Here is a 27,166-nt window from a genome sequence, read left to right as displayed (position 1 = left end):
ATACATCAATACACACACACACTAATGGACAGAGAGAGAAATGTACACACAGAAATAGATACAATGTTACATACATCAATACACACACACACTAATGGACAGAGAGAGAAATGTACACACAGATATACATACAATGTTACATACATCAATTCACACACACACACTAATGGACAGAGAGAGAAATGTCCGCACAAATATAGATACAATGTTACATACATCAATACACACACACACTAATGGACAGAGAGAGAAATGTACACACAGATATAGATACAATGTTACATACATCAACACACACACACACTAATGGACAGAGAGAGAAATGTACACACAGATATACATACAATGTTACATACATCAATTCACACACACACACTAATGGACAGAGAGAGAAATGTACACACACAGATATAGATACAATATTACATACATATGTCCAGAGATGTCTTATTATCTGGGATACAGTCAGTGCTGTGTTAGGAAGAGATTGAGAAGTTAGGGGTTGTAGTTTTCCAGTCTGGCATAGTGAGATATCCCAGGATTCATTAACTGAGAGCTGTTCAAGAACATTGACACAGCTGTTGGAGGTGATTGTCACCATGAGTGACGCAGCCTTCAGTCACATGTATCCCTCAGATTGGGGAATTTAATAGAGGGGGTTTGATATTTAAATTCAAGGTATATCAGAGGATATGTGACATACTGTTCCACAGATTCTCTTTACAGATACTGAAAGTAAATCAGGACAGAGAGTAAATAGTTAGAAGTCAGATTGAATGGTGTTACTAGTCAGTTACAGGCAGAAATTAGAGACTTGCTTTACATTACACATTGTGTGAGATGAAGGAAGGTAAGATTTGAGCCAGTGAGTTCCCACACAGTTACTCTGTATAAGGTGGGTTCAAACAGAGCAGAGGATTCGTGTGGAAGAGAAAATCCTGTCACCAATTCAACATTCCCCGTCCCAGGGCAGGATAATCAACTCAAACCCATCACTCATAACGATAGAGTCGTGTAAGCACTGGAAACATTGTTAACTAGCAGTACATAGACCTGAACCTACTCAATAAACTGGCTGGTTCATACTGTTAACTTGTCAGCTATTGAAGGTGTAAATCCTAATTTTTAATCTCTCTCATTGATATCAGTCTCACACTCTGATCTCAGTGAGAATTTGACAATGAGAAACCCAGTTCATTCTGAATTCCAGTGAAACACTGAACAACCTTCACAAACTCTCATGTTCATTTCGAGATCTCCAAGTTCCTCCCATTCTGACATCTTACACATCCCTGATTTTAATCACTCCACCATTGGAGGCCGTGCTTTCAGCTGCCTGGGCTCTAAGCTTTGGAATTCCCTCTAAAACTCTCCATCTTTCCAGCTCTCTTTCCCCCTTTAAAATGTTCCTCAATACCTCCCTCTTTGACCAAGCTTTTGGTCACCTGTCCTGGTATCGCCTCCTCTCACTCAGTGTTCAAAATACTTTTATTGCTAACACTCCTGTTAAACATTTTGTTACATTAAAGATTCTGCATAAATGCAAATTATTGCCGTACGTAAATGTCTCCATCTGTTCATTATTTATTATTTAAATTACTAGGTGACAGTGTCAGTAACTATTCTGATCTGTTATTATTTATATCATCAATGTTTAACTACAAATGGTGATAATTGTGTTTTGTCGTCAATAAATAATTGTCACTGATTGACTTGTCTGAATTCATCTTTAATGATTTAACAGGAAAGGTTTCATTCATTCACTCAGCAGCTTGTGGTTCTTGTACTCAGCAGTTATTGAGGTGAAATTTAATGTGAACCGGCTGAGTTAAGGCTGTTCATGGACCATGAGAAGTATGCACCCGTCAGGCAGGGAGGAAGTTGTCGAGCGAGGGAGCCGTGGTTTACTAAAGAAGTTGAAGCGCTTGTCAAGAGGAAGACGAAGGCTTATGTTAGGATGAGACGTGAAGACTCAGTTAGGGCACTTGAGAGTTACAAGCTAGCCAGGAAGGATCTAAAGGGAGAGCTAAGAAGAGCAAGGAGAGGACACGAGAAGTCATTGGCGGATAGGATCAAAGAAAACCCTAAGGCTTTCTATAGGTATATCAGGAATAAAAGAATGACTAGAGATAGATTAGGGCAAATCAAGGATAGTAGTGGGAAGTTGTGTGTGGAATCGGAGGAGATAGGGGAAGTGTTAAATGAATATTTTTCGTCAGTATTTACGGTAGAGAAAGAAAATGTTGTCGAGGTGAATACTGAGATTCAGCCTACTAGGCTAGATGGGATTGAGGTTCACAAGGAGGAGGTGTTAGCAATTTTGGAAAGGGTGAAAATAGATAAGTCCCCTGGGCCAGATGGGATTTATCCTAGGATTCTCTGGGAAGCCTAGGAGGAGATTGCAGAGCCGTTGTCCTTGATCTTTATGTCGTCATTGTCGACAGGAGTAGTGCCGGAAGACTGGAGGATAGCAAATGTTTTCCCCTTGTTCAAGAAGGGGAGTAGAGACAGCCCTGGTAATTATAGACCTGTGAGCCTTCCTTCGGTTGTGGGTAAAATGTTGGAAAGGGTTATAAGAGATAGGATTTATAATCATCTTGAAAAGAATAAGTTCATTTGCGATAGCACGGTTTTGTGAAGGGTAGGTCGTGCCTCGCAAACCTTATTGAGTTTTTCAAGAAGGTGACCTAACAGGTGGATGAGGGTAAAGCAGTGGATGTGGTGTATATGGATTTCAGTAAGGTGTTTGATAAGGTTCCCCACGGTAGGCTATTGCAGAAAATATGGAAGTATGGGGTTGAAGGTGATTTAGAGCTTTGGAACAGAAATTGGCTAGCTGAAAGAAGACAGAGAGTGGTGGTTGATGGCAAATGTTCATCCTGGAGTTTAGTTACTAGTGGTGTACCGCAAGGATCTGTTTTGGGGCCACTGCTGTTTGTCATTTTTATAAATGACCTAGATGAGGGTGTAGAAGGGTGGGTTAGTAAATTTGCGGATGACACGAAGGTCGGTGGAGTTGTGGATAGTGCCGAAGGATGTTGTAGGTTACAGAGGGACATAGATAGGCTGCAGAGCTGGGCTGAGAGATGGCAAATGGAGTTTAATGCGGAAAAGTGTGAGGTGATTCACTTTGGAAGGAGTAACAGGAATGCAGAGTACTGGGCTAATGGGAAGATTCTTGGTAGTGTAGATGAGCAGAGAGATCTTGGTGTCCAGGTACATAAATCCCTGAAAGTTGCTAACCAGGTTAATAGGGCTGTTAAGAAGGCATATGGTGTGTTAGCTTTTATTAGTAGGGGGATCGAGTTTCAGAGCCACAAGGTCATGATGCAGCTGTACAAAACTCTGGTGAGGCCGCACCTTGAGTATTGCGTGCAGTTCTGGTCACCGCATTATAGGAAGGATGTGGAAGCTTTGGAAAGGGTGCAGAGGAGATTTACTAGAATGTTGCCTGGTCTGGAGGGAAGGTCTTACGAGGAAAGGCTGAGGGACTTGAGGTTGTTTTCGTCAGAGAGAAGGAGGAGGAGAGGTGACTTAATAGAGACATATAAGATAATTAGAGGGTTGGATATGGTGGATAGTGAGAGTCTTTTTCCTCGGATGGTGATGGCAAACACGAGGGGACATAGCTTTAAGTTGAGGGGTGACAGATATAGGACAGATGTCAGAGGTAGTTTCTTTACTCAGAGAGTAGTAGGGGCGTGGAACGCCCTGCCTGCAACAGTAGTAGACTCGCCAACTTTAATGGCATTTAAGTGGTCATTGGATAGACATATGGATGAAAATGGAATCGTGTAGGTCAGATGGTTTCACAGGTCGGCGCAACATCGAGGGCCGAAGGGCCTGTACTGCGCTGTAATGTTCTAATTCTAATTCTAATTCAAACGGATACATCATTCACTGTTAGACCTCGGCTGCCTGGTAAACCCATGAAGCCCAGTGTTCTCACTGGTACTGAGTCCAGTTCATGTCACTGAGACACAGGGCAGACACTCAGACCCTGGGGGCAGTGCAGAGAGAAACCTCCTGACGCACCCCCAGGGTCAGGGCTCTGAGTTATCAGGAAAGACAGGAGAGACTTGGGATATTCAACCTGGAAAGGAAGCACCTGAGAGATTTATAAAACAAAACACAGTGCAGGGAAAGGAAATCTGAGAATGACTTTCACAAAATTGTGAGATGAGGACCAGGAGGACACAGTTTCAATGCGGGAGATTCGTCACACAGACAGTGATCAATGAGTTAAAAACAAGAAATACTGGAACCACTCAGCAGGTCTGGCAGCATCTGTGAAAAGAGAAGCAGAGTTAACGTTTTGGGTCAGTGACCCTTCTTCGGAACTGACAAATATTAGAAAAGTCACAGGTTATAAGCAAGTGAGGTGGGGGTGGGGCAAGAGATAACAAAGGAGGTCTAGATTGGACCAGGCCACATAGCTGACCAAAAGGTCACGGAGCAAAGGCAAACAATATGTTAATGCGTGTTGAAAGGCAAAGCATTAGCGCAGATTAGGTGTTAATACACTGAATATTGAACAGCAGCAAGTGCAAACCGGAAAAAAAACAGTGGGTAAGCAAACTGAACAAACTAAGATGAAATGAAATAAATGCAAAAAAAAGATTGTAAAAAAATGTAAAAAAGAATGTAAAAAAAAGGAAGAAAAAATAACTAAAACTGAAAGTAAAATGGGGGGCTGTCATGCTCTGAAATTATTGAACTCAATGTTTAGTCTGGCAGGCTGTAGTGTGCCTAATCGGTAAATGAGATGCTGTTCCTCAAGCTTGCGTTGATGTTCACTGGAACACTGCAGCAATCCCAGGACAGAGATGTGAGCATGAGAGCAGGGGGGAGTGTTGAAATGGCAAGCAACCGGAAGCTCAGGGTCCTGCTTGCGGACTGAGCGGAGATGTTCCGCAAAGCGGTCACCCAGTCTGCGTTTGGTCTCCCCAATGTAGAGGAGACCATACTGTGAGCAGCGAATACAGTACACTACATTGAAAGAAGTACAAGGAAATCGCTGCTTCACCTGAAAGGAGTGTTTGGGGCCTGGGATAGTGAGGAGAGAGGAGGTAAATGGGCAGGTATTACACCTCCTGCGATTGCAGGGGAAGGTGCCATGGGACGGGGACGAGGTGGTGGGGGTAATGGAGGAGTGGACCAGGGTGTCGCAGAGGGTACCATCCCTTCGGAATGCTGACAGGGGAAGGGAGGGGAAGATGTGACTGGTAGTGGCATCACGCTGGAGGTGGCGGAAATGGCGGATGATGATCCTTTGGATATGGAGGCTGATGGGGTGAAAAGTGAGGACAAGGGGAACCCTGTCACGGTTCTGGGAGGGAGGGGAAGGGGTGAGGGTAGAGGTGTGGGGAATGGGCCGGATATGGTTGAGGGCCCTGTCAACCACAGTGGGGGGAAATCCTCGGTTGAGGAAAAAGGAGGTCATATCAGAAGCACCGTCATGGAAGGTAGCATCATCAGAGCAGATGCGTCGGAGACGGAGAAACTGGGAGAATGGAATGGAGTCCTTACAGGAGGTAGGGTGTGAAGAAGTGTAGTCGAGGTAGTTGTGGGAGTCGGTGGGCTTATAATGGATATTAGTGGACAACCTATCCCCAGAGATGGAGACAGAGAAGTCGAGGAGGGGAAGGGAAGTGTCAGAGATGGACCATGTAAAGGTGAGAGAAGGGTGGAAATTGGAAGCAAAGTTGATAAAGTTTTCCAGTTCGGGGCGGGAGCAGGAAACGGCACCGATATAGTCATCAATGTACCAGAAAAAGAGTTGGGGGAGGGGGCTTGAGTGATCAATGAGTTCCCAGGTAGAGGGAATGGGGCCTGATTTTAACCCCCACTCCCAATGAGAGTCATGAGGGGGTGAAGTTGACAGCAGCGTGTAACTCACTGGCTCCGTCTGATCTCACACCATATACTGACCGGACAGTGAGGCCCAGACTCCAGACTGGTGGAAATCCTCACCGAGATTCAGACAGAGAAACTTTAACAGGGTCACAAGGTGTGTTCCCAGGCCAGTCTCACAGGAAATCCCGGAGACAAGGAAGGTCAAGAGGAAAGATGGGCATTAGGATTTAGTTCTGTAGGAAACTGAGAGCCGGCCAGAGCCTGGACATCCCCCACTGAATGGGTCGAGTACACAAAACCCAGTGTGGGGGTTCATGGAATGGGTCGAGTACACATAGCCCAGTGTGGGGGTTCATGGAGTGGGTGGAGTACACAAAGCCCAGTTTGGGGATTCATGGAGTGGGTCGAATACAGTGAGCCCAGTATGGAGGTTTCGTGGAGTGGGTCCAGTACAGAGAGACCAGTGTGGAGGTTTCGTGGAGTGGTTCGAGTACACAGAGCCTTGTGTCGGGGGTTCATGGAGTGGGTCGAGTACACAGAGCCCAGTGTGGGGGTTCATGGAGTGGGTCCAGTACAGAGACACCAGTGTGGGGGTTCATGGAGTGGGTCGAGTACACAGAGCCCAGTGTGGGGGTTCATGGAGTGGGTCGAGTACACAGAGCCCAGTGTGGGGGTTCATGGAGTGGGCCGAGTACACAGAGCCCAGTGTGGGGGTTCATGGAGTGGGTTCAGTACACAGAGCCCAGTGTGTGGGTTCATGGAGTGGGTCGGGTACACAGAGGTCAGTGTCGATGTTCATAAGAACATTAGAAATAGGAGCGGGAGTAGCCCATTCAGCCCCTCGAACCTGTTCCACCATTCAATACAATCCTGGCTGATCTTCTACCTCAACTCCACATTCCCACCCACTTCCCACATCCCTCGATTCCCTGAGGGATCAAAAATCTCTCAATTTCAGCCTTAATATATTCAACGACGAAGCATTCACAACCCTCTGGGGTAGACAATTCCAAAGATTCACAGTCCTCTGTCTGACAAAATTTTCCTCATTTCACTGTTCCCTGCCTGTTCTCGATTTTTCATCCAGTGTAAACCGTCTCACAGTATCTACCCTATCCAGCCCCTTCAGAATATTGTATGTTTTAATGAGATCACCTCTCCTAGTTCCAAACTCCAGAGACCCAATTTACCCAGCATCTCATCATAGGACAACCCCCTCATTCCAGTGACCAATCTAGTAAACCTTTGATGTACTGCCTGCAATGCAAGTATATCCTTCCTTAGATATCGAGATCAGAACTGCACACAGTATTCCAGGTGTGTTCTCACCAAAGCCCTGTACAATTGTAACAAGACTTCCTTATTCTTGTACTCCAACCCCTTGCAATAAAGGCCAACATCCAATTTGCCTTCCTAATTGCTTGCTGTATCTGCATGCTAACTTTCTGTGTTGCTTATATGAGCACATCCAAGTCTCTCTGAATATCAATACTTAAAACTTTCACTTCTTTTAAAAATATTCTGTTTTTCTATTCTTACTGCCAAAGTGAATAACCTCACATTTCCCACATTGTTCTCCATCTGTCACTTTGTTGCCCACTCACTGAACCTGTCTATATCTCTTTGCAGCTGCTTTGTATCTTCCTCACAGTTTATATTCCCACCTAGCTTTGTATTGTCAGCAAACATAGATACATTATTCTCAGTCTCTTTGTCTAATTCATTAATATAGATTGTAAATAGCTGAGGCCCTGACACTGATCATTGCAGCACTCCACAAATTGCAGCCTGTCAACTTGAAAGTATCCCGTTTATCCCTACACTCCGTTTCTTGTCCATTAACCAATCCTCCATCCAGGCTAGTATATCACCCCCCAACTCCATGAGCCCTTATCTTGCACTTTAACCTGTTGTGTGGCACCTTATTGAATGCCTTTTGGTAATCCGTGTCTACCACATCCACTGGTTCCCCTTTATCTGCAATACCAGTTACATCATCAAAAACTCCAAGAAATTTGTCAGACAGAATTTCCCTTTTATAAAACCATGTTGACTTTGTCTGACTTTAAGATGATCTTTTTCAGTGCTCAGACTTGCTTAATAATAAATTCCAGCACTTACCCGAGGACTGATGTCAGCTGGCCTGTTTTCTCTCTCTCCTCATTTCTTGAATGGCGGTGTTATATTTGCTAACTTACAATCCATTGGGACCTTTCTAGAATACGGAACACTTTGGAAAACCATACCCAGCACATCCACTATCTCTACAGCTGCCTCTTTTCAAACCCTAGGATGTAGGCCATCAGGTTCTGGAGATTTGGTGGATTTTCGTCCTTAAGTTTCTCCAATATCTGTTCTCTGCTGATAGTAATTATCTTAAGCTCCTCACTCTTATTAACTGCTCGGTTACCCTCGAATTCTGGTATGTAATTTGAGTCTTGTACTGTAAAAACCAACACAAAATATTCAATGTCTCTGCCAGTTCCTCATTCCCCATGATAATTTCTCCAGATTCTGCCTCTAAGGGACTAATGTTTATGTTAGCTACTTTCCTTTTTATGTACTTCCAAAGCTCTTACAATCTGTTTTTATATTCCTGGCTAATTTATTCTCATTTTATTTTTTTCCCTTTTTATCAATATTTTGGTGGTCCTTTGCTGGTTTGTAAAACACTCCCAATCCTCAGACTTGCTGCTATTCTTCACAACATGAGTGTTACGAGCAGGTGAGAAAGGGGTCTAGGGTTCCCTCTCAGCCTTCACTGGTCTTACTGTAACAGGGTTCAATTATAAACACACCGTGTTTTTAGCTCCTCCTTGGTGAATGCTTGTTCACCACTTTCTAATTATAAGGCAAAGAAATGAGAACAAACAGGCTTTCTTAAGTTTAAAGAAGAAAAGTGAAATTTATTAAACTTAAACTAAAATATCTAATTCCGTTAACACCTACAGAGACACAATGCACCCACGCTAGCATGCATACGTGATACACATATGCCAATAGAGACAGAAGAGTGCAGAAGAAAAATAATGTGGAAAGGTTTGAGGCAATCGCTGAAGAGTTTTTGTTACGGTCTTCAAGCTCACTGTAGCGTCTTCTGGTTGGTTGATCTTGCTTTTCGTTGGGGCCCAGTATTCTTCTTAAACCTTGTTCACTGTCAAAGACTTTTCTCTCTTGGGGTTCACGTGTCTTCAATGGATTCCGAAGCTGGTGAGAAAGAGGTGGGAGCAGACAGGAGAGGCTGTGGCGAGCCAGCCAGGGGAGGTCTTTTCAGTCCAGGAGCCAAGAGCTTTCTGTCTTCAAACACTGTTTCCCCAATTTAAAACTCTCAATTCAAACTCTGCAACAGCTAGTTAGTCATGTGACTAACCTGGTCTGACTACGTCTGTTCTGTGTATTGGGAGCAGGGAATGGTTTCTTTGTTCCAACACTGTCTGCGAGTAATGTGCAAAAATGTCCTTCCAGCCAAGGGCTCGGCAACCCCTTGTATTAGGCCTCTTCTTTCCAGCATCAATTTGAAAATTAAAGTCCATGTGGCTAAATTAATGTGCCTCATTCTTGGCAGGTGGGGGCCTCCATTATAAGTTTCCTCTTTTCATCTAATACTGTTTTAAACTTCCCCAGTAAGTCACGGATGGATCTTTCCTGCTGAGCTTTTGTTTTTTAATGGAATGTATTTTTGTTAAAGCTTTGGAATTGTTTCTTTTAGTATTTCCCACTATTTATTTACTGCCATATCTTTTAGTCTATTTCCCCAATCAACTTTAGCCAGCTTTCCCCTCATACCTTATGTATTAACTTTGTTTAAGTTCAAGATTCTCCTTTGAGACTGGAGTATATTCCTTTCAAACTTAGTATGCAATTCAGTTATATTTTGATCACTTTTTCACAGCAGATCTTTTACTGTGAGATTACTAATTGAATCTGGCTCACTGCACAAAATGAGATTCAAATAGTTTTATCCCTAATTGGTTCCACAATGTATTATTCCAGGAAACTGCCAGGAAAGCAATCTACAAACTCATTTTCCAGACCATCTTTTCCAATCTGATTTGCCCAGTCTATATGAAGATTAAAGTCCCCAACAATTATTACATTGCCTTTGTTACAAGCTCCAATTATTTCTTGCTTAATGCTCTGTTTAATGGTATAATTACTGCTGGGGGGCTTATAAACTACTCCCAACAGCATTTTCTGCCCCTTGTTATTCCATGTCTCCACTGTTATGACCGAGGCAGGAGGAGTTAACTGTTTTTCTCATTCCACTCCTCCACAGGTCACAACATATATTGACATTTTTTTCCCAGCTTCCGATATGGTCAATTATAGACTCTATTTTTATTCCAGAATAAAATATACCAACCAGGTTTCTTTAACAAACAACAAAATGTATCAGTTTATTATAAACAAGATGTAACCAGTAATGAAGCAAAGCATTAACACACAGAGTAAAATATGAAAGTTCCCTTTTACCTTCGCCCCTCACACACATACACTTGTTAACCGAAAAAACAACACAGGACAAAAAAGAATACTTTGGTCAATCCTTGAAGGAAAAAGAGAAGATATGGAAACATGTCAGATGTCCTTTGTTTTAATGTGGCATCCCAAATACGCAGAGACGGCTGTCACTGGGATCTTCCTAGTACATTTCCTTTCAGACGACGTTGAGGATCAGTTTTTCAGGCCTTTCAGGAGAAATGCGGCGACAGTTTCAATCTGCTTCTTATACTTGCATCTCAAGACTTCTGAAAGAGATAATAAAAGCTGACAGGCTTTTCAAAGAGATGGAACAAGCTGGGTTGGGGTTTTCTCCCTTGGCAAGTTTTCTCCAACTGTCTTTTTAACACTGTCCACACTCCCAACTCACTGTCCAAATTAAAACCCAAAACAATGTCACAAGAGTCAAGCCTCCTGACCTCTATGAATCCTGACCTGTCACTTCTTTGTAAACATCTTTCCCAAAGTCAAAAAACCCCTGTTGGGTAATTATCTAAAGACAGGTCATGCCTTGTTTTTAGCACTCCTTCATTCTTCCACCAATTGATTGTTTTCAAACCACATTCATAAGTCTTTCAAATGACCTCTTTCAGGCGGCACAGTGGCGCAGTGGTTAGCACCGCAGCCTCACAGCTCCAGCGATCCGGGTTCAGTTCTGAGTACTGCCTGTGTGGAGTTTGGAAGTTCTCCCTGTGTCTGCATGGGTTTTCGCTGGGTACTCCGGTTTCCTCCCACCACCAAAAGACTTGCAGGTTGATAGGTAAATTGGCCATTATAAATTTCTCCTAGTATAGGTAGGTGGTAGGAGAATATCGGGACAGGTGGGGATGTGGTAGGAATATGGGATTAGTGTAGGATTAGTATAAATGGGCGGTTGATGGTCGGCACAGACTCGGTGGGCCGAAGGGCCTGTTTCAGTGCTGTATCTCTAAATAAAAAAAATAAATAAACAAAACGCAATGTCCAGTATTTATGGAATGCTTTTCAGTTTTAAAACCTAAGTCCTCAAAAAACTATAACAAAAAAATGAAAGCACTTGTAACATCACCGATACTAATTCTATTTCCTCATCTTCTGAGTCAAGATCCTTTCTCACTAGTATCCTTATGTCATCCTTTATTATCAGGGATACTCCTCCACCTTTTCCATTCTCACTGTCTTTTCAAAATGTTGTGTAACCATGAATATTTATTTCCCAACCTTGGTCACCTTGTAACCATGCCTCAGTAATGCTGATTAGATCGAATATATTTATCTTTATTTTTGCTGTTAATTCATCTGTTTTCTTACAAATGTTTCATGCATTCAGATAAAGAGCCATTAATTTTACTTGATAGCAACAAATCTTTTATGGACATTATTTGCTGATGCTTTATGACCATTAAACTCTCTGTCCTTTCCCGTCCCACTCCGTCTTTACCCAAATCGCTACACTGCTTTTTTGGCTCGACTTTTCTCTTTAGATTTCTAAATTTCCCTTCACCTGAACCCTTACATCCTTCTGTTAGTTTAAAGCCCTATCTACAGCCGTAGTTATACTATTCACCAGGAGACTGGAACCAGCCCAGTTTAAGTGGAGCCCATCTCAACAGAACAGCTCCCTCTTTCCCCAGTACTGGTGCCAGTTCCCCATGAATCTAAACACCTTCTTCCCACACCATTCTTTGAGATTTGCATTTAATTCTCTAATCTGCTTGACTTTATGTTAATTGACATGTAGTTTAGTTAACAATCCAGAGATTATAATGTTTCATATTTTGTGTGTAATTTGGATTATAACTCCTCAAACTCACTCAGCAGAATATCATTCCTAGTACTACTTATGTCATTGGTTCCTACATGAATTATGACTATGGGATCCTCCCACTCCCACTCCAAATATGTCTCTAGCCGCGAGGAGATGTCCCTAACCCCGGCACTAGGCAGGAAACACAACCTTTGGAACACCCAGTAGCCCTGCAGAGAACAGTATCAATCCCCCTAACTATACTGTCCCATCACTAACTTGTTCCTTTTCACTGACTTCCACCTCCATTACTCCCTGCACCATGGTGTAAAGGTCAGTGCCCATCCACCCTGCAGACCTTGTTCTCGTATACACAGGTAGTAAGTACCTCATACCCATTGCTCAAAGTCATGACTGAGTCTCCTCGATCACTTCATCCTGGATCCCCAAACTTGTCTGACTCTCAGTCACACCCTCCTGTCCCTGACCACTTACCAACTAAAGTTCTACTTAATCTAATGGGTGAGACTGCCTGCTGGAATAAAGTCTCCAGGGAACTCACCCGCTCCCTGATGCCCCACAATGCCTGCAGCTCAGACTCCAGCTCAACAACTCTGAGCTGAAGTTGCTCGAGCTGCAGACACTCAGCGCAGTTATGGTTGTCCAGGATCACAATGCTCTCCACAAACTCCCACATGTTGCAGTCAAGGCAGAAAACCTGTCCTGCAATGTCTGTCTAAACGTCTTATTGATTTGATGAGTTAACTAGTTACCAAGTTAGTAAAGTCAAGTCATAGCGTATGACAGTATCCGAGCTTGGAGAGAATAGAAGAACACACACCAGCTACCGGAATGTGTGGGGTTTTCATGGAGAGGGTCAAATGCACAGAGCCCAGTGTGGGGGTTGATGGAGTGGGTCAAGTACACAGAGTTCAGTGTGGGGGTTGATGGAGTCGATCAAGTACACAGAGCCCAGTGTGGGGGTTCATGGAGTGGGTCAAGTACACAGAGCCCAGTGTGGGGGTTGATGGAGTGGGTCAAGTACACAGAGCCCAGTGTGGGGGTTGATGGAGTGGGTCAAGTACACAGAGCCCAGTGTGGGGGTTGATGGAGTGTGTCAAGTACACAGATCCCTGTGTGGGGGGTTCGTTCATGGAGTTGGTCGAGTACACTGATCCCAGTGTGGATGTTGATGGAGTGGGTCAAGTACACAGAGCCCAGAGTGGGGGTTGATGGAGTGGGTCAAGTACACAGAGCCCAGTGTGGGGGTTGATGGAGTGGGTCAAGTACACAGAGCCCAGTGCGGGGGTTGATGGAGTGGGTCAAGTACACAGAGCCCAGTGTGGGGGTTGATGGAGTGGGTCAAGTACACAGAGCCCAGTGTGGGGGTTGATGAAGTGGGTCAAGTACACAGAGCCCAGTGTGGGGGTTCATGGAGTGGGTCGAGTACACAGAGCCCAGTGTGGGGGTTCATGGAATGGGTTGAGTACACAGAGCCCAGTGTGGGGGTTCATGGAGTGGGTCGAGTACACAGAGCCCAGTGTGGGGGTTCATGGAGTGGGTCAAGTACACAGAGCCCAGTGTGGGGGTTGATGGAGTGGGTCAAGTACACAGAGCCCAGTGTGAGGGTTGATGGAGCGGGTCAAGTACACAGAGCCCAGTGTGGGGGTTGATGGAGTGGGTCGAGTACACAGAGCCCACTGTGGGGGTTCATGGAGTGGGTCGAGTACACAGAGCACAGTGTGGGGGTTGATGGAGTGGGTCGAGTACACAGAGCCCACTGTGGGGGTTCATGGAGTGGGTCGAGTACACAGAGCACAGTGTGGGGGTTCATGGAGTGGGTCGAGTACACGGAGCACAGTGTGGGGGTTCATGGAGTGGGTCAAGTACACAGAGCCCAGTGTGGGGGATCATGGAGTGGGTCGAGTACACAGAGCACAGTGTGGGGGTTCATGGAGTGGGTCGAGTACACGGAGCACAGTGTGGGGGTTCATGGAGTGGGTTGAGTACACAGAGCACAGTGTTGGCGTTCATGGAGTGGGTCGAGTACCCAGAGCCCAGTGTGGGGGTTCATTCCGTTCACTGCAGCCTCCTCACACCGGGAAGAGCCGTGTGAAAAACATAACTCCACATCACACCTGAAGGAGTCGAAATCGTCACATTCCCTCACTCCCCTCCTGTTATTGTCACTCCCTCCCCTCACTCTCTTCCTGTTAGCGTCACTCCCTTCCCTCACTCTCCTTCTGTTAGTGCCACTCCCTCCCTTCACTCTCTTCCTGTTAGCGTCCCTCCCTCCCCTCACTCTCCTCCTGTTGGTGTGACTCCCTCACTCACTCTCATCCTGTTTGTGTCACTCCCTCCCCTCTCTCTCCTCCTGTTATTGTCACTCCCTCCCCTCACTTTCCTCCTGTTAGTGTCACGCCCTCCCCTCACTCTCCTCCTGTTACTGTCACTCCCTCCCCTCCTGTTAGTATGAATCCCTGCCCTCGCTATCCTTCTGTTAGTCTCACTCATTCCCCTCACATTCCTGCTATTTGAGTCACTCCCTCCCCCACCTCACTCTCCTCCTGTTGGTGTGACTCCCTCCCCTCTCCTCCTGCTTAGTGAGTTTCTCTGTGATGGTCACTATATTAAAAGTGGTTTATAACTGTAACTTCTTGTGGTATAACTCCAGTTTGACCCGAGACAGTTAACAGTTCCCAGTGGGAATGGGACCAGTGTCAGTGTGTTTACTGTGAGAGGGGAGCCCAGGATCCCAGTGTCTCCTCTCTTTACACTGGAGCTGGTCATGAGACCTGTTCAATTGAGTTTCAGTTTCACAGTCGGAATCTCAGCCTCCTGGTAACTGGTGACAGGCGGATGTTTATCTCTTTCATTGGGTTATTTTTCAGAGATTAACCAATCATCACCCTCTAGTTCTGCAGTTTCAATTTTAGAAATGATCACATTTCAAGTTCGACAGTAAATGAGGTTTCGGTTGATTTGTTGTTTTCTCTGCTTTTCCAGTTAATAAGCGGTAATTGTGTCCCTCTCGGAATGTTTTATTCCCAGTCTGGAGTCCCAGAATGTTGCTGATCCTTTTCTCCATCTCCCTGTGTTTTTCCTGGGTCTATCCCGGTAAGTACAGAATTCAGTTTTCCATTCTCACTCTCTCTCTCTGTCTCTCGATGGGGTTAATGTTAAACTTTGGGTGAGGGTTTGAAATGGGTGATGTTTGATCAGCCTCCTGTTCTACACCCAGTCTGATATTTTACACCATTGAAGACAGTACAGTGTGGAAGACTCTGATGGGATTTGTCTCCAGGTCTCCTGACAGAAGGATGTGGAAACACTGAGATCAGAGAAGCTTGGAGCAAATGGAAAATGTTTCAAATGGGCAATTTTAATTTTCACATCTGTTGGAAAAAGCAAAACAGTTTCATTACTCCTGGGTCAAAAATCTTCAAAACACTGCGGGAGGAAAATGATAATCCAGGTTTAACCCACACCAGGCTCAGCTGTGATGCCCTCATGGTTAAATAGGCCAGGTTATCTAAGACCATCACTATCCTACTGGCCATGTGTGAGGGGTGATTAAAAAGATCTGTGAAGGAGACTGGAGATACTGCTCCAGATTGTCCATCACCCTGTGACAGTGAGATTGTTCATACAGTGACTGCTTCCCCATGGTGTCACACATCATCCTCCCAAATATCTCTCTTTCACTTCATTTCAATCCTGAAATCACTCACACCACATTTCCTCCTTATGAGAATGAACAACAGTCCCACCCTCGGGTTATCCTGAATTTCTCCCGCCAGATGTTCCCTTTTCGGTAGGGTCTCCTCAACATCTCCCTCCGGATGTTCCCTGGTCAGGAGGGAGTCCTCAATATCTCCTTCCAGATGTTCCCTGGTCAGGGGGGACTGCTCAACATCTCCCTCCAGATGTTCCCTGGTCAGGAAGGACTCCTCAACATCTCCCTCCGGATGTTCCCTGGTCAGGAGGGAGTCCTCAATATCTCCTTCCAGATGTTCCCTGGTCAGGGGGGACTGCTCAACATCTCCCTCCAGATGTTCCCTGGTCAGGAAGGACTCCTCAATAGCTCCCTCCAGATGTTCCCTGGTCATGAGGGACTCCTCAACATCTCGTCCAGATTTTCTCTGGTCAGGAGGGAGTCCTCAATATTTCCCTCCAAATGTTCCTTGGTCTTGATGGACTCCCCCGTACCATACTCCAGTTGTGCACGAGAGTGTGTTTAGACCGAGATAATTCTTCTGATTTAGAGATAGACTGGGTGTATCCTGGGCTACCATTCCGGGTTCGAGAGAGACTGGGTTTGTTCCAGATACCATTCCTGTTAGAGATAGACTGGTGTGTCCCGAGTTCTGTTCAAATTTAGAAATAGACCAGGTATATCCCAGGTTACTGTTCCGGGTTAGTGACAGTCTGGGTGTGCCCCAGGTTACAATTCCGGGTTAAAGATAGACTGAGTATGTCCCAGGTTACTGTTCCGGGTTAGAGATAGACCAGGCATGTCCCGATTTATCTCTAATCTGGAACTGTAACCTGGGACGCACCCAGTCTATCTCTTACCTGGAACTGTAACCCAGGACACACCCAGTCTATCTCTAACCCAGAACAGTAAATCGGGACACACCTGGTCTATCTCAAACCCGGAACAGTAACTCGGGACACACTTGGTCTATCTCTAACCTGGGACAGTATGTTGGGAGATACCCAGTCTATCTCTAACCAGGGACAGTATCCCAGGACATATCCGATCTATCGCTAACCTGGAAGAGTAACCCAGGACACACTTGGTCTATCTCTAACCCCGAACAGCAACTCGGGACAACCCGATCTATCTCTAACCTGGAACAGTAACCCAGAACACTCCGGGTCTATCTCTAACCTGGAACTGTAACCTGGGACGCACCCAGTCTATCTCCAAACTGGAACGGTAATCCAGGACACACCCGGTCTACCTCTAACCTGGAACTGTAACCCGGGACACACCCGGTTTACCCCTAACCCGAAAGAGTAATCTCGGACCCACCCGGTTTATCTCTCACCTGGAATAGTAAAGCGGGACACACTCAGGCTATCTCTAACCCAGAAGAGTAATCTCGGACTCACCCGATCTATCCCCAACCTGGAATAGTAACCCGGGACACACCCGGTCAATCTCTAACCCGGAATGGTAACCCAGGACACACATGGCCTATCTCTAAACAGGAACAGTAACCTGGGACATATACTATCTATTTCAAACCTGGAAAACTATCCTGGGACATACCCGGTCTATCTCAAACTTGGAACAGTAACCCGGGACAAGCCCGGTCTATCTCTAACATGGGCAGTAACCTCGGATACACCTGGTCTATCTCCAACTCGGAACAGTAACCCGAAACACATCAGTCTATTTCTAACCAGGGACAGTAATCCGGGACACACCCAGTCTATCTCTAACTTGGACAGTACCCAGGGCACTCCCGGTCTATCGCTAACCTGGAACAGTATGTTGGGAGATGCCCAGTCTATCTCTAACCCGGGACAATATCCCAGGACACATCCAGTCTATCTCTAACCCAGAACATTAACCTGGGGCACACCCTGTCTATCTGTAACCCGGAGGAGTAACCTGGGATATGCCTGGTCCATCTCTCACCCAACACAATAATCCGGGACACATCTGATCTATCGCTAACCAGGAACAGTAACCCGGGATACACCCTGTCTATCTCTAACCCGGAACAGTAACCCGGGATACACCCTGTCTATCTCTAACGTGGAACAGTAACCCAGGACACACCCGGTCAATCTCTAACCTGGAACAGTAACCCAGGACACACCCAGTCTATCTCTAACCCAGAACAGTAAATCGGGACACACCTGGTCTATCTCTAACCTGGAGCAGTAACCCGGGACACTCCTGGTCTATCCCTAACCCAGAATAGTAACCTGGGACACACCCGTTTTATCTCCAACCCAGAACAGTAACCCGGGACACACACTGACTATCTCTAACCCGGAACAGTGACCCGAGACACATCGGTCTATTTCTGACCCAGAACAGCAAACCGGGACACACCCTGTCTATCTCTAACTTGGACAGTACCCAGGACACACCCGGTCTATCTCTAACCGGAATAGTAAGCCAGGACACACCCAGTCTATCTCTAACTGGAATAGTAACCCAGGATACACCTGGTCTATCTCTAACTCAGAACAGTAACTTGGGACAGGCCCGGTCTATCTCTAAACTGGAAAAGTAACCAGGAACAGTAACCCGGTCTATCTCTAACCCGGAACAGTAACCCGGGACACACCCGCTCCATCTCTAACATGGACAGTAACCGGGGACGCACCCAGTCTATCCCTAATATGGATGGTAAACTGGGACACATCTGGTAAATCTCTAACCCGGAACAGTAACCCGGAACATACCTGGACTAGCTCTAACCCAGAACAGTAACCTGGGATACACCTGGTCTATCTCTAACCCAGAATAGTAACCAGGGACACACCCGTTTTACCTCCAAACCAGAACAGTAACCCGGGACACATCGGTCTATTTCGAACCCGGAACAGTAACCCGGGATCCATCGGTCTATTTCTAACCCGCAACAGTAACCCAGGACACACCCGGTCAATCTCTAACCTGGAACAGTAACCCAGGACACACCCAGTCTATCTCTAACCCAGAACAGTAAATCGGGACACACCTGGTCTATCTCAAACCTGGAACAGTAACTCGGGACACACCTGGTCTATCTCTAACCTGGGACAGTATGTTGGGAGATACCCAGTCTATCTCTAACCAGGGACAGTATCCCAGGACATATCCGATCTATCGCTAACCTGGAAGGGTAACCCAGGACACACTTGGTCTATCTCTAACCCCGAACAGCAACTCGGGACAACCCGGTCTATCTCTAACCTGGAACAGTAACTCGGGACAGACCCGGTCTATCTCTAACCTGGAACACTAACCCAGGACACACATGGTCTATCTCTGACCCAGAATAGTAACTCGGGACACACCCGGTCGATCTCTAACCTGGAACAGTAACTCGGGCCACACCCGGTCTATCTCTAATGGAACCGTAACCCAGGACACACCCAGTCTATCTCTAACCTGGAACAGTAACGCGGGACACACCCGGTCTATCTCCAACCTGGAACAGTAACCCAGGACACACCCAAAATATCTCTACCTCAGAACAGTAACTCGGGATACACCCGGTCTATCTCGAACCTGGAACAGTAACTCGAGACACACCTGGTCTATTTCTAACCTGGAACAGTAACACAGGACACACCCAGTCTATTTCTAACCCGGGACAGGATCCCAGGACATATCCAGTCTATCTCTAACCTGGAACAGTAACCCGGGACGCACCCTGTCTATCTCTAACCTGGAACAGTAACCCGGGACGCACCCTGTCTATCTCTAACCTGGAACAGTAACCCGGGACGCACCCTGTCTATCTCTAACCCGGAGGAGTAACCTGGGACACGCCTGGTCCATCTCTCACCCAACACAATAATCCGGTATACATCCGATCTATCGCTAACCTGGAACAGTAACCCAGGACACACCCAGTCTATCTCTACCTCAGAACAGTAACTCGGGATACACCCGTTCTATCTCTAATCTGGAACAGTAACTCGGGACACATCTGGTCTATTTCTAACCTGGGTCAGTAACCCAGGACACACCCAGTCTATCTCTAACCCAGAAGAGTAACTCGGGACACACCCAGTCTATTTCTAACCTGGAACAGTAACCAAGGACACACCCGGTCCATCAGGAAACAAGAGCAGTCAACCCGGGACACGCCCTGTCTTTCTTTCTCTAGCCTGGAACTGTAACCCGGGACATACCGGTTTATCCTTAACCCTGTACAATAAGCCTGGACACACCCAGTCTGTCTCTAAACCGGAACAGTAACCCGGGACACACCCGGTCTATGTCTCACCAAGAAAAGAAACCCGGGACACACCCGGTGTATCTCAAATTCAGAAGAGAACCCGGAAGACACCCGGTCTATCTCTCACATGGAACAGAAACCCGGGACACACCCGGTCTATCTCTGACCCAGAACAGTAACCTGGGAGATACCTGGTCTATCTCTAACCCGGGTCAGTATCCCATGACATATCCGGTCTATCTCTAACCCAGTACAGTAACCCGGAACACACTCAGTCTACCTCTAATCTGGAACAGTAACCTGGGATACACGCAGTCTATCTCTAACCTGGAACAGTAACCCGAGACACACCCGGTCCATCAGGAAACTAGATCAGTAACCCGGGACACACCTGACCTATCTCTAACCTGGAGCAGTAACCCGGGACACGCCTGGTCTATCTCTAACCTGGAGCAGTAACCCGGGACACTCCTGGTCTATCCCTAACCCAGAATAGTAACCTGGGACACACCCGTTTTATCTCTAACCCGGAACAGTGACCCGAGACACATCGGTCTATTTCTGACCCAGAACAGCAAACCGGGACACACCCTGTCTATCTCTAACTTGGACAGTACCCAGGACACACCCGGTCTATCTCTAACTTGGACAGTACCCAGAACAGACCCGGTCTATCTCTAACCGGAATAGTAAGCCAGGACACATCCAGTCTATCTCTAACTGGAATAGTAACCCAGGATACACCTGGTCTATCTCTAACTCAGAACAGTAACTTGGGACAGGCCCGGTCTATCTCTAAACTGGAACAGTAACCAGGAACAGTAACCCGGTCTATCTCTAACCCGGAGCAGTAACCCGGGACACACCCGCTCCATCTCTAACATGAACAGTAACCCGGGACACACCCAGTCTATCTCTAATATGGATGGTAAACTGGGACACATCTGGTAAATCTCTAACCCGGAACAGTAACCCGGGACATACCTGGACTAGCTCTAACCCAGAACAGTAACCTGGGATACACCTGGTCCATCTCTAACCCAGAATAGTAACCAGGGACACACCCGTTTTACCTCCAAACCAGAACAGTAACCCGGGACACATCGGTCTATTTCGAACCCGGAACAGTAACCCGGGATACATCGGTCTATTTCTAACCCGCAACAGTAACCCGAGACACATCGGTCTATTTCAAACCCGGAACAGTAACCCAGGACACACCCGGTCTATCTCTAACTGGAATAGTAACCTTGGGCACACCCGGTCTATCTCTAACCTGGACAGTAAACTGGGTCACACCCAGTATATCTCGAACCCTGAACAGTGTCCCGAGACATACTTTGTCTATCTCTAACCTGGACAGTATCCCGGGAAACACCCATCCTATCTCTAACCTGGAACAGTAACACGGAAAACACCCGTTCTATCTCTAACCTGGAACAGTAACCCGGGAAACACCCGTTCTATCACTAACCTGGAACAGTAACCCGGGAAACACCCGTTCTATCACTAACCTGGAACAGTAACCCGGGAAACACCCGTTCTATCTCTAACCTGGAACAGTAACCCGGGAAACACATGTTCTATCACTAACCTGGAACAGTAACCCGGGAAACACCCGTTCTATCTCTAACCTGGAACAGTAACCCGGGAAACACCCGTTCTATCACTAACCTGGAACAGTAACCCGGGAAACACCCGTTCTATCTCTAACCTGGAACAGTAACCCGGGAAACACCCGTTCTATCACTAACCTGGAACAGTAACCCGGGAAACACCCGTTCTATCACTAACCTGGAACAGTAACTCGGGAAACACCCGTTCTATCACTAACCTGGAACAGTAACCCGGGAAACACCCGTTCTATCACTAACCTGGAACAGTAACCCGGGAAACACCCGTTCTATCACTAACCTGGAACAGTAACCCGGGAAACACCCGTTCTATCACTAACCTGGAACAGTAACTCGGGAAACACCCGTTCTATCTCTAACCTGGAACAGTAACCCGGGAAACACCCGTTCTATCACTAACCTGGAACAGTAACCCGGGAAACACCCGTTCTATCACTAACCTGGAACAGTAACTCGGGAAACACCCGTTCTATCTCTAACCTGGAACAGTAACCCGGGAAACACCCGTTCTATCTCTAACCTGGAACAGTAACCCGGGAAACACCCGTTCTATCACTAACCTGGAACAGTAACCCGGGAAACACCCGTTCTATCACTAACCTGGAACAGTAACCCGGGAAACACATGTTCTATCACTAACCTGGAACAGTAACCCGGGAAACACCCGTTCTATCACTAACCTGGAACAGTAACCCGGAAAACACCCGTTCTATCTCTAACCTGGAACAGTAACCCGGGAAACACATGTTCTATCTCTAACCTGGAACAGTAACCCGGGAAACACCCGTTCTATCACTAACCTGGAACAGTAACCCGGAAAACACCCGTTCTATCTCTAACCTGGAACAGTAACCCGGGAAACACCCGTTCTATCACTAACCTGGAACAGTAACCCGGGAAACACCCGTTCTATCACTAACCTGGAACAGTAACCCGGAAAACACCCGTACTATCTCTAACCTGGAACAGTAACTTGGGACACACATGTTCTATCACTAACCTGGAACAGTAACCCGGAAAACACCCGTACTATCTCTAACCTGGAACAGTAACTTGGGACACACATGTTCTATCACTAACCTGGAACAGTAACCCGGGAAACACCCGTTCTATCACTAACTTGGAACAGTAACCCGGGAAACACATGTTCTATCACTAACCTGGAACAGTAACTTGGGACACACATGTTCTATCACTAACCTGGAACAGTAACCCGGAAAACACATGTTCTATCACTAACCTGGAACAGTAACTTGGGACACACATGTTCTATCACTAACCTGGAACAGTAACCCGGGAAACACCCGTTCTATCACTAACCTGGAACAGTAACCCGGGAAACACATGTTCTATCACTAACCTGGAACAGTAACCCGGAAAACACCCGTACTATCTCTAACCTGGAACAGTAACTTGGGACACACATGTTCTATCACTAACCTGGAACAGTAACCCGGGAAACACCCGTTCTATCACTAACTTGGAACAGTAACCCGGGAAACACATGTTCTATCACTAACCTGGAACAGTAACTTGGGACACACATGTTCTATCACTAACCTGGAACAGTAACCCGGAAAACACATGTTCTATCACTAACCTGGAACAGTAACTTGGGACACACATGTTCTATCACTAACCTGGAACAGTAACCCGGGAAACACCCGTTCTATCACTAACCTGGAACAGTAACCCGGGAAACACATGTTCTATCACTAACCTGGAACAGTAACCCGGAAAACACCCGTACTATCTCTAACCTGGAACAGTAACTTGGGACACACATGTTCTATCACTAACCTGGAACAGTAACCCGGGAAACACCCGTTCTATCACTAACTTGGAACAGTAACCCGGGAAACACATGTTCTATCACTAACCTGGAACAGTAACTTGGGACACACATGTTCTATCACTAACCTGGAACAGTAACCCGGAAAACACCCGTACTATCTCTAACCTGGAACAGTAACTTGGGACACACATGTTCTATCACTAACCTGGAACAGTAACCCGGAAAACACCCGTTCTATCACTAACCTGGAACAGTAACCCGGGAAACACATGTTCTATCACTAACCTGGAACAGTAACCCGGAAAACACCCGTACTATCTCTAACCTGGAACAGTAACTTGGGACACACATGTTCTATCACTAACCTGGAACAGTAACCCGGGAAACACCCGTTCTATCACTAACCTGGAACAGTAACCCGGGAAACACATGTTCTATCACTAACCCAGAACAGTAACCTGGGATACACCTGGTCCATCTCTAACCCAGAATAGTAACCAGGGACACACCCGTTTTACCTCCAAACCAGAACAGTAACCCGGGACACATCGGTCTATTTCGAACCCGGAACAGTAACCCGGGATACATCGGTCTATTTCTAACCCGCAACAGTAACCCGAGACACATCGGTCTATTTCAAACCCGGAACAGTAACCCAGGACACACCCGGTCTATCTCTAACTGGAATAGTAACCTTGGGCACACCCGGTCTATCTCTAACCTGGACAGTAAACTGGGTCACACCCAGTATATCTCGAACCCTGAACAGTGTCCCGAGACATACTTTGTCTATCTCTAACCTGGACAGTATCCCGGGAAACACCCATCCTATCTCTAACCTGGAACAGTAACACGGAAAACACCCGTTCTATCTCTAACCTGGAACAGTAACCCGGGAAACACCCGTTCTATCACTAACCTGGAACAGTAACCCGGGAAACACCCGTTCTATCACTAACCTGGAACAGTAACCCGGGAAACACCCGTTCTATCTCTAACCTGGAACAGTAACCCGGGAAACACATGTTCTATCACTAACCTGGAACAGTAACCCGGGAAACACCCGTTCTATCTCTAACCTGGAACAGTAACCCGGGAAACACCCGTTCTATCACTAACCTGGAACAGTAACCCGGGAAACACCCGTTCTATCTCTAACCTGGAACAGTAACCCGGGAAACACCCGTTCTATCACTAACCTGGAACAGTAACCCGGGAAACACCCGTTCTATCACTAACCTGGAACAGTAACTCGGGAAACACCCGTTCTATCACTAACCTGGAACAGTAACCCGGGAAACACCCGTTCTATCACTAACCTGGAACAGTAACCCGGGAAACACCCGTTCTATCACTAACCTGGAACAGTAACCCGGGAAACACCCGTTCTATCACTAACCTGGAACAGTAACTCGGGAAACACCCGTTCTATCTCTAACCTGGAACAGTAACCCGGGAAACACCCGTTCTATCACTAACCTGGAACAGTAACCCGGGAAACACCCGTTCTATCACTAACCTGGAACAGTAACTCGGGAAACACCCGTTCTATCTCTAACCTGGAACAGTAACCCGGGAAACACCCGTTCTATCTCTAACCTGGAACAGTAACCCGGGAAACACCCGTTCTATCACTAACCTGGAACAGTAACCCGGGAAACACCCGTTCTATCACTAACCTGGAACAGTAACCCGGGAAACACATGTTCTATCACTAACCTGGAACAGTAACCCGGGAAACACCCGTTCTATCACTAACCTGGAACAGTAACCCGGAAAACACCCGTTCTATCTCTAACCTGGAACAGTAACCCGGGAAACACATGTTCTATCTCTAACCTGGAACAGTAACCCGGGAAACACCCGTTCTATCACTAACCTGGAACAGTAACCCGGAAAACACCCGTTCTATCTCTAACCTGGAACAGTAACCCGGGAAACACCCGTTCTATCACTAACCTGGAACAGTAACCCGGGAAACACCCGTTCTATCACTAACCTGGAACAGTAACCCGGAAAACACCCGTACTATCTCTAACCTGGAACAGTAACTTGGGACACACATGTTCTATCACTAACCTGGAACAGTAACCCGGAAAACACCCGTACTATCTCTAACCTGGAACAGTAACTTGGGACACACATGTTCTATCACTAACCTGGAACAGTAACCCGGGAAACACCCGTTCTATCACTAACTTGGAACAGTAACCCGGGAAACACATGTTCTATCACTAACCTGGAACAGTAACTTGGGACACACATGTTCTATCACTAACCTGGAACAGTAACCCGGAAAACACATGTTCTATCACTAACCTGGAACAGTAACTTGGGACACACATGTTCTATCACTAACCTGGAACAGTAACCCGGGAAACACCCGTTCTATCACTAACCTGGAACAGTAACCCGGGAAACACATGTTCTATCACTAACCTGGAACAGTAACCCGGAAAACACCCGTACTATCTCTAACCTGGAACAGTAACTTGGGACACACATGTTCTATCACTAACCTGGAACAGTAACCCGGGAAACACCCGTTCTATCACTAACTTGGAACAGTAACCCGGGAAACACATGTTCTATCACTAACCTGGAACAGTAACTTGGGACACACATGTTCTATCACTAACCTGGAACAGTAACCCGGAAAACACATGTTCTATCACTAACCTGGAACAGTAACTTGGGACACACATGTTCTATCACTAACCTGGAACAGTAACCCGGGAAACACCCGTTCTATCACTAACCTGGAACAGTAACCCGGGAAACACATGTTCTATCACTAACCTGGAACAGTAACCCGGAAAACACCCGTACTATCTCTAACCTGGAACAGTAACTTGGGACACACATGTTCTATCACTAACCTGGAACAGTAACCCGGGAAACACCCGTTCTATCACTAACTTGGAACAGTAACCCGGGAAACACATGTTCTATCACTAACCTGGAACAGTAACTTGGGACACACATGTTCTATCACTAACCTGGAACAGTAACCCGGAAAACACCCGTACTATCTCTAACCTGGAACAGTAACTTGGGACACACATGTTCTATCACTAACCTGGAACAGTAACCCGGAAAACACCCGTTCTATCACTAACCTGGAACAGTAACCCGGGAAACACATGTTCTATCACTAACCTGGAACAGTAACCCGGAAAACACCCGTACTATCTCTAACCTGGAACAGTAACTTGGGACACACATGTTCTATCACTAACCTGGAACAGTAACCCGGGAAACACCCGTTCTATCACTAACCTGGAACAGTAACCCGGGAAACACATGTTCTATCACTAACCTGGAACAGTAACCCGGGAAACACCCGTTCTATCACTAACCTGGAACAGTAACCCGGGAAACACCCGTTCTATCACTAACCTGGAACAGTAACCCGGGAAACACCCGTTCTATCACTAACTTGGAACAGTAACCCGGGAAACACATGTTCTATCACTAACCTGGAACAGTAACATGGGACACACATGTTCTATCACTAACCTGGAACAGTAACCCGGGAAACACCCGTTCTATCTCTAACCTGGAACAGTAACCCGGGAAACACCCGTTCTATCTCTAACCTGGAACAGTAACCCGGGAAACACCCGTTCTATCTCTAACCTGGAACAGTAACTCGGGAAACACCCGTTCTATCACTAACCTGGAACAGTAACTCGGGAAACACCCGTTCTATCTCTAACCTGGAACAGTAACCCGGGAA

At 46.4% G+C, this 27,166-nt stretch overlaps 2 protein-coding genes across 6 annotated transcripts in view; both read left to right on the top strand.

Annotated features, from left to right (window-relative positions):
• Nucleotides 1-15,192, top strand: part of LOC137346284 (class I histocompatibility antigen, F10 alpha chain-like) — a 30,496-nt gene extending 15,304 nt beyond the window's left edge. For 3 of the 4 annotated variants that reach the window (XM_068009755.1, XM_068009756.1, XM_068009754.1), the window contains exon 6: nt 1-1,681. This exon is cut by the window's left edge. The gene's annotated coding sequence lies outside the window, so the exon portion shown is untranslated. Of the gene's footprint in view, nt 1,682-15,133 lie in introns of those variants that run through there. The other variant, XM_068009757.1, reaches the window with a different exon arrangement.
• LOC137346283 (class I histocompatibility antigen, F10 alpha chain-like) overlaps nt 15,008-27,166 on the top strand; it is a 95,186-nt gene continuing 83,027 nt past the window's right edge. For both annotated transcript variants that reach the window (XM_068009751.1, XM_068009752.1), the window contains exon 1: nt 15,008-15,199. In XM_068009751.1, the coding sequence (XP_067865852.1) occupies nt 15,148-15,199 (52 nt within the window). In that variant the 5' untranslated portion in view covers nt 15,008-15,147. The remainder of the gene's footprint in view (nt 15,200-27,166) is intronic.

Source organism: Heterodontus francisci, chromosome 29 (genome assembly GCF_036365525.1).
Source record: "Heterodontus francisci isolate sHetFra1 chromosome 29, sHetFra1.hap1, whole genome shotgun sequence".
Taxonomy (NCBI): domain Eukaryota; kingdom Metazoa; phylum Chordata; class Chondrichthyes; order Heterodontiformes; family Heterodontidae; genus Heterodontus; species Heterodontus francisci.
The sequence above is the reverse complement of the archived record's forward strand: the minus strand, read 5'-3'. Positions and strand labels throughout refer to the sequence as shown.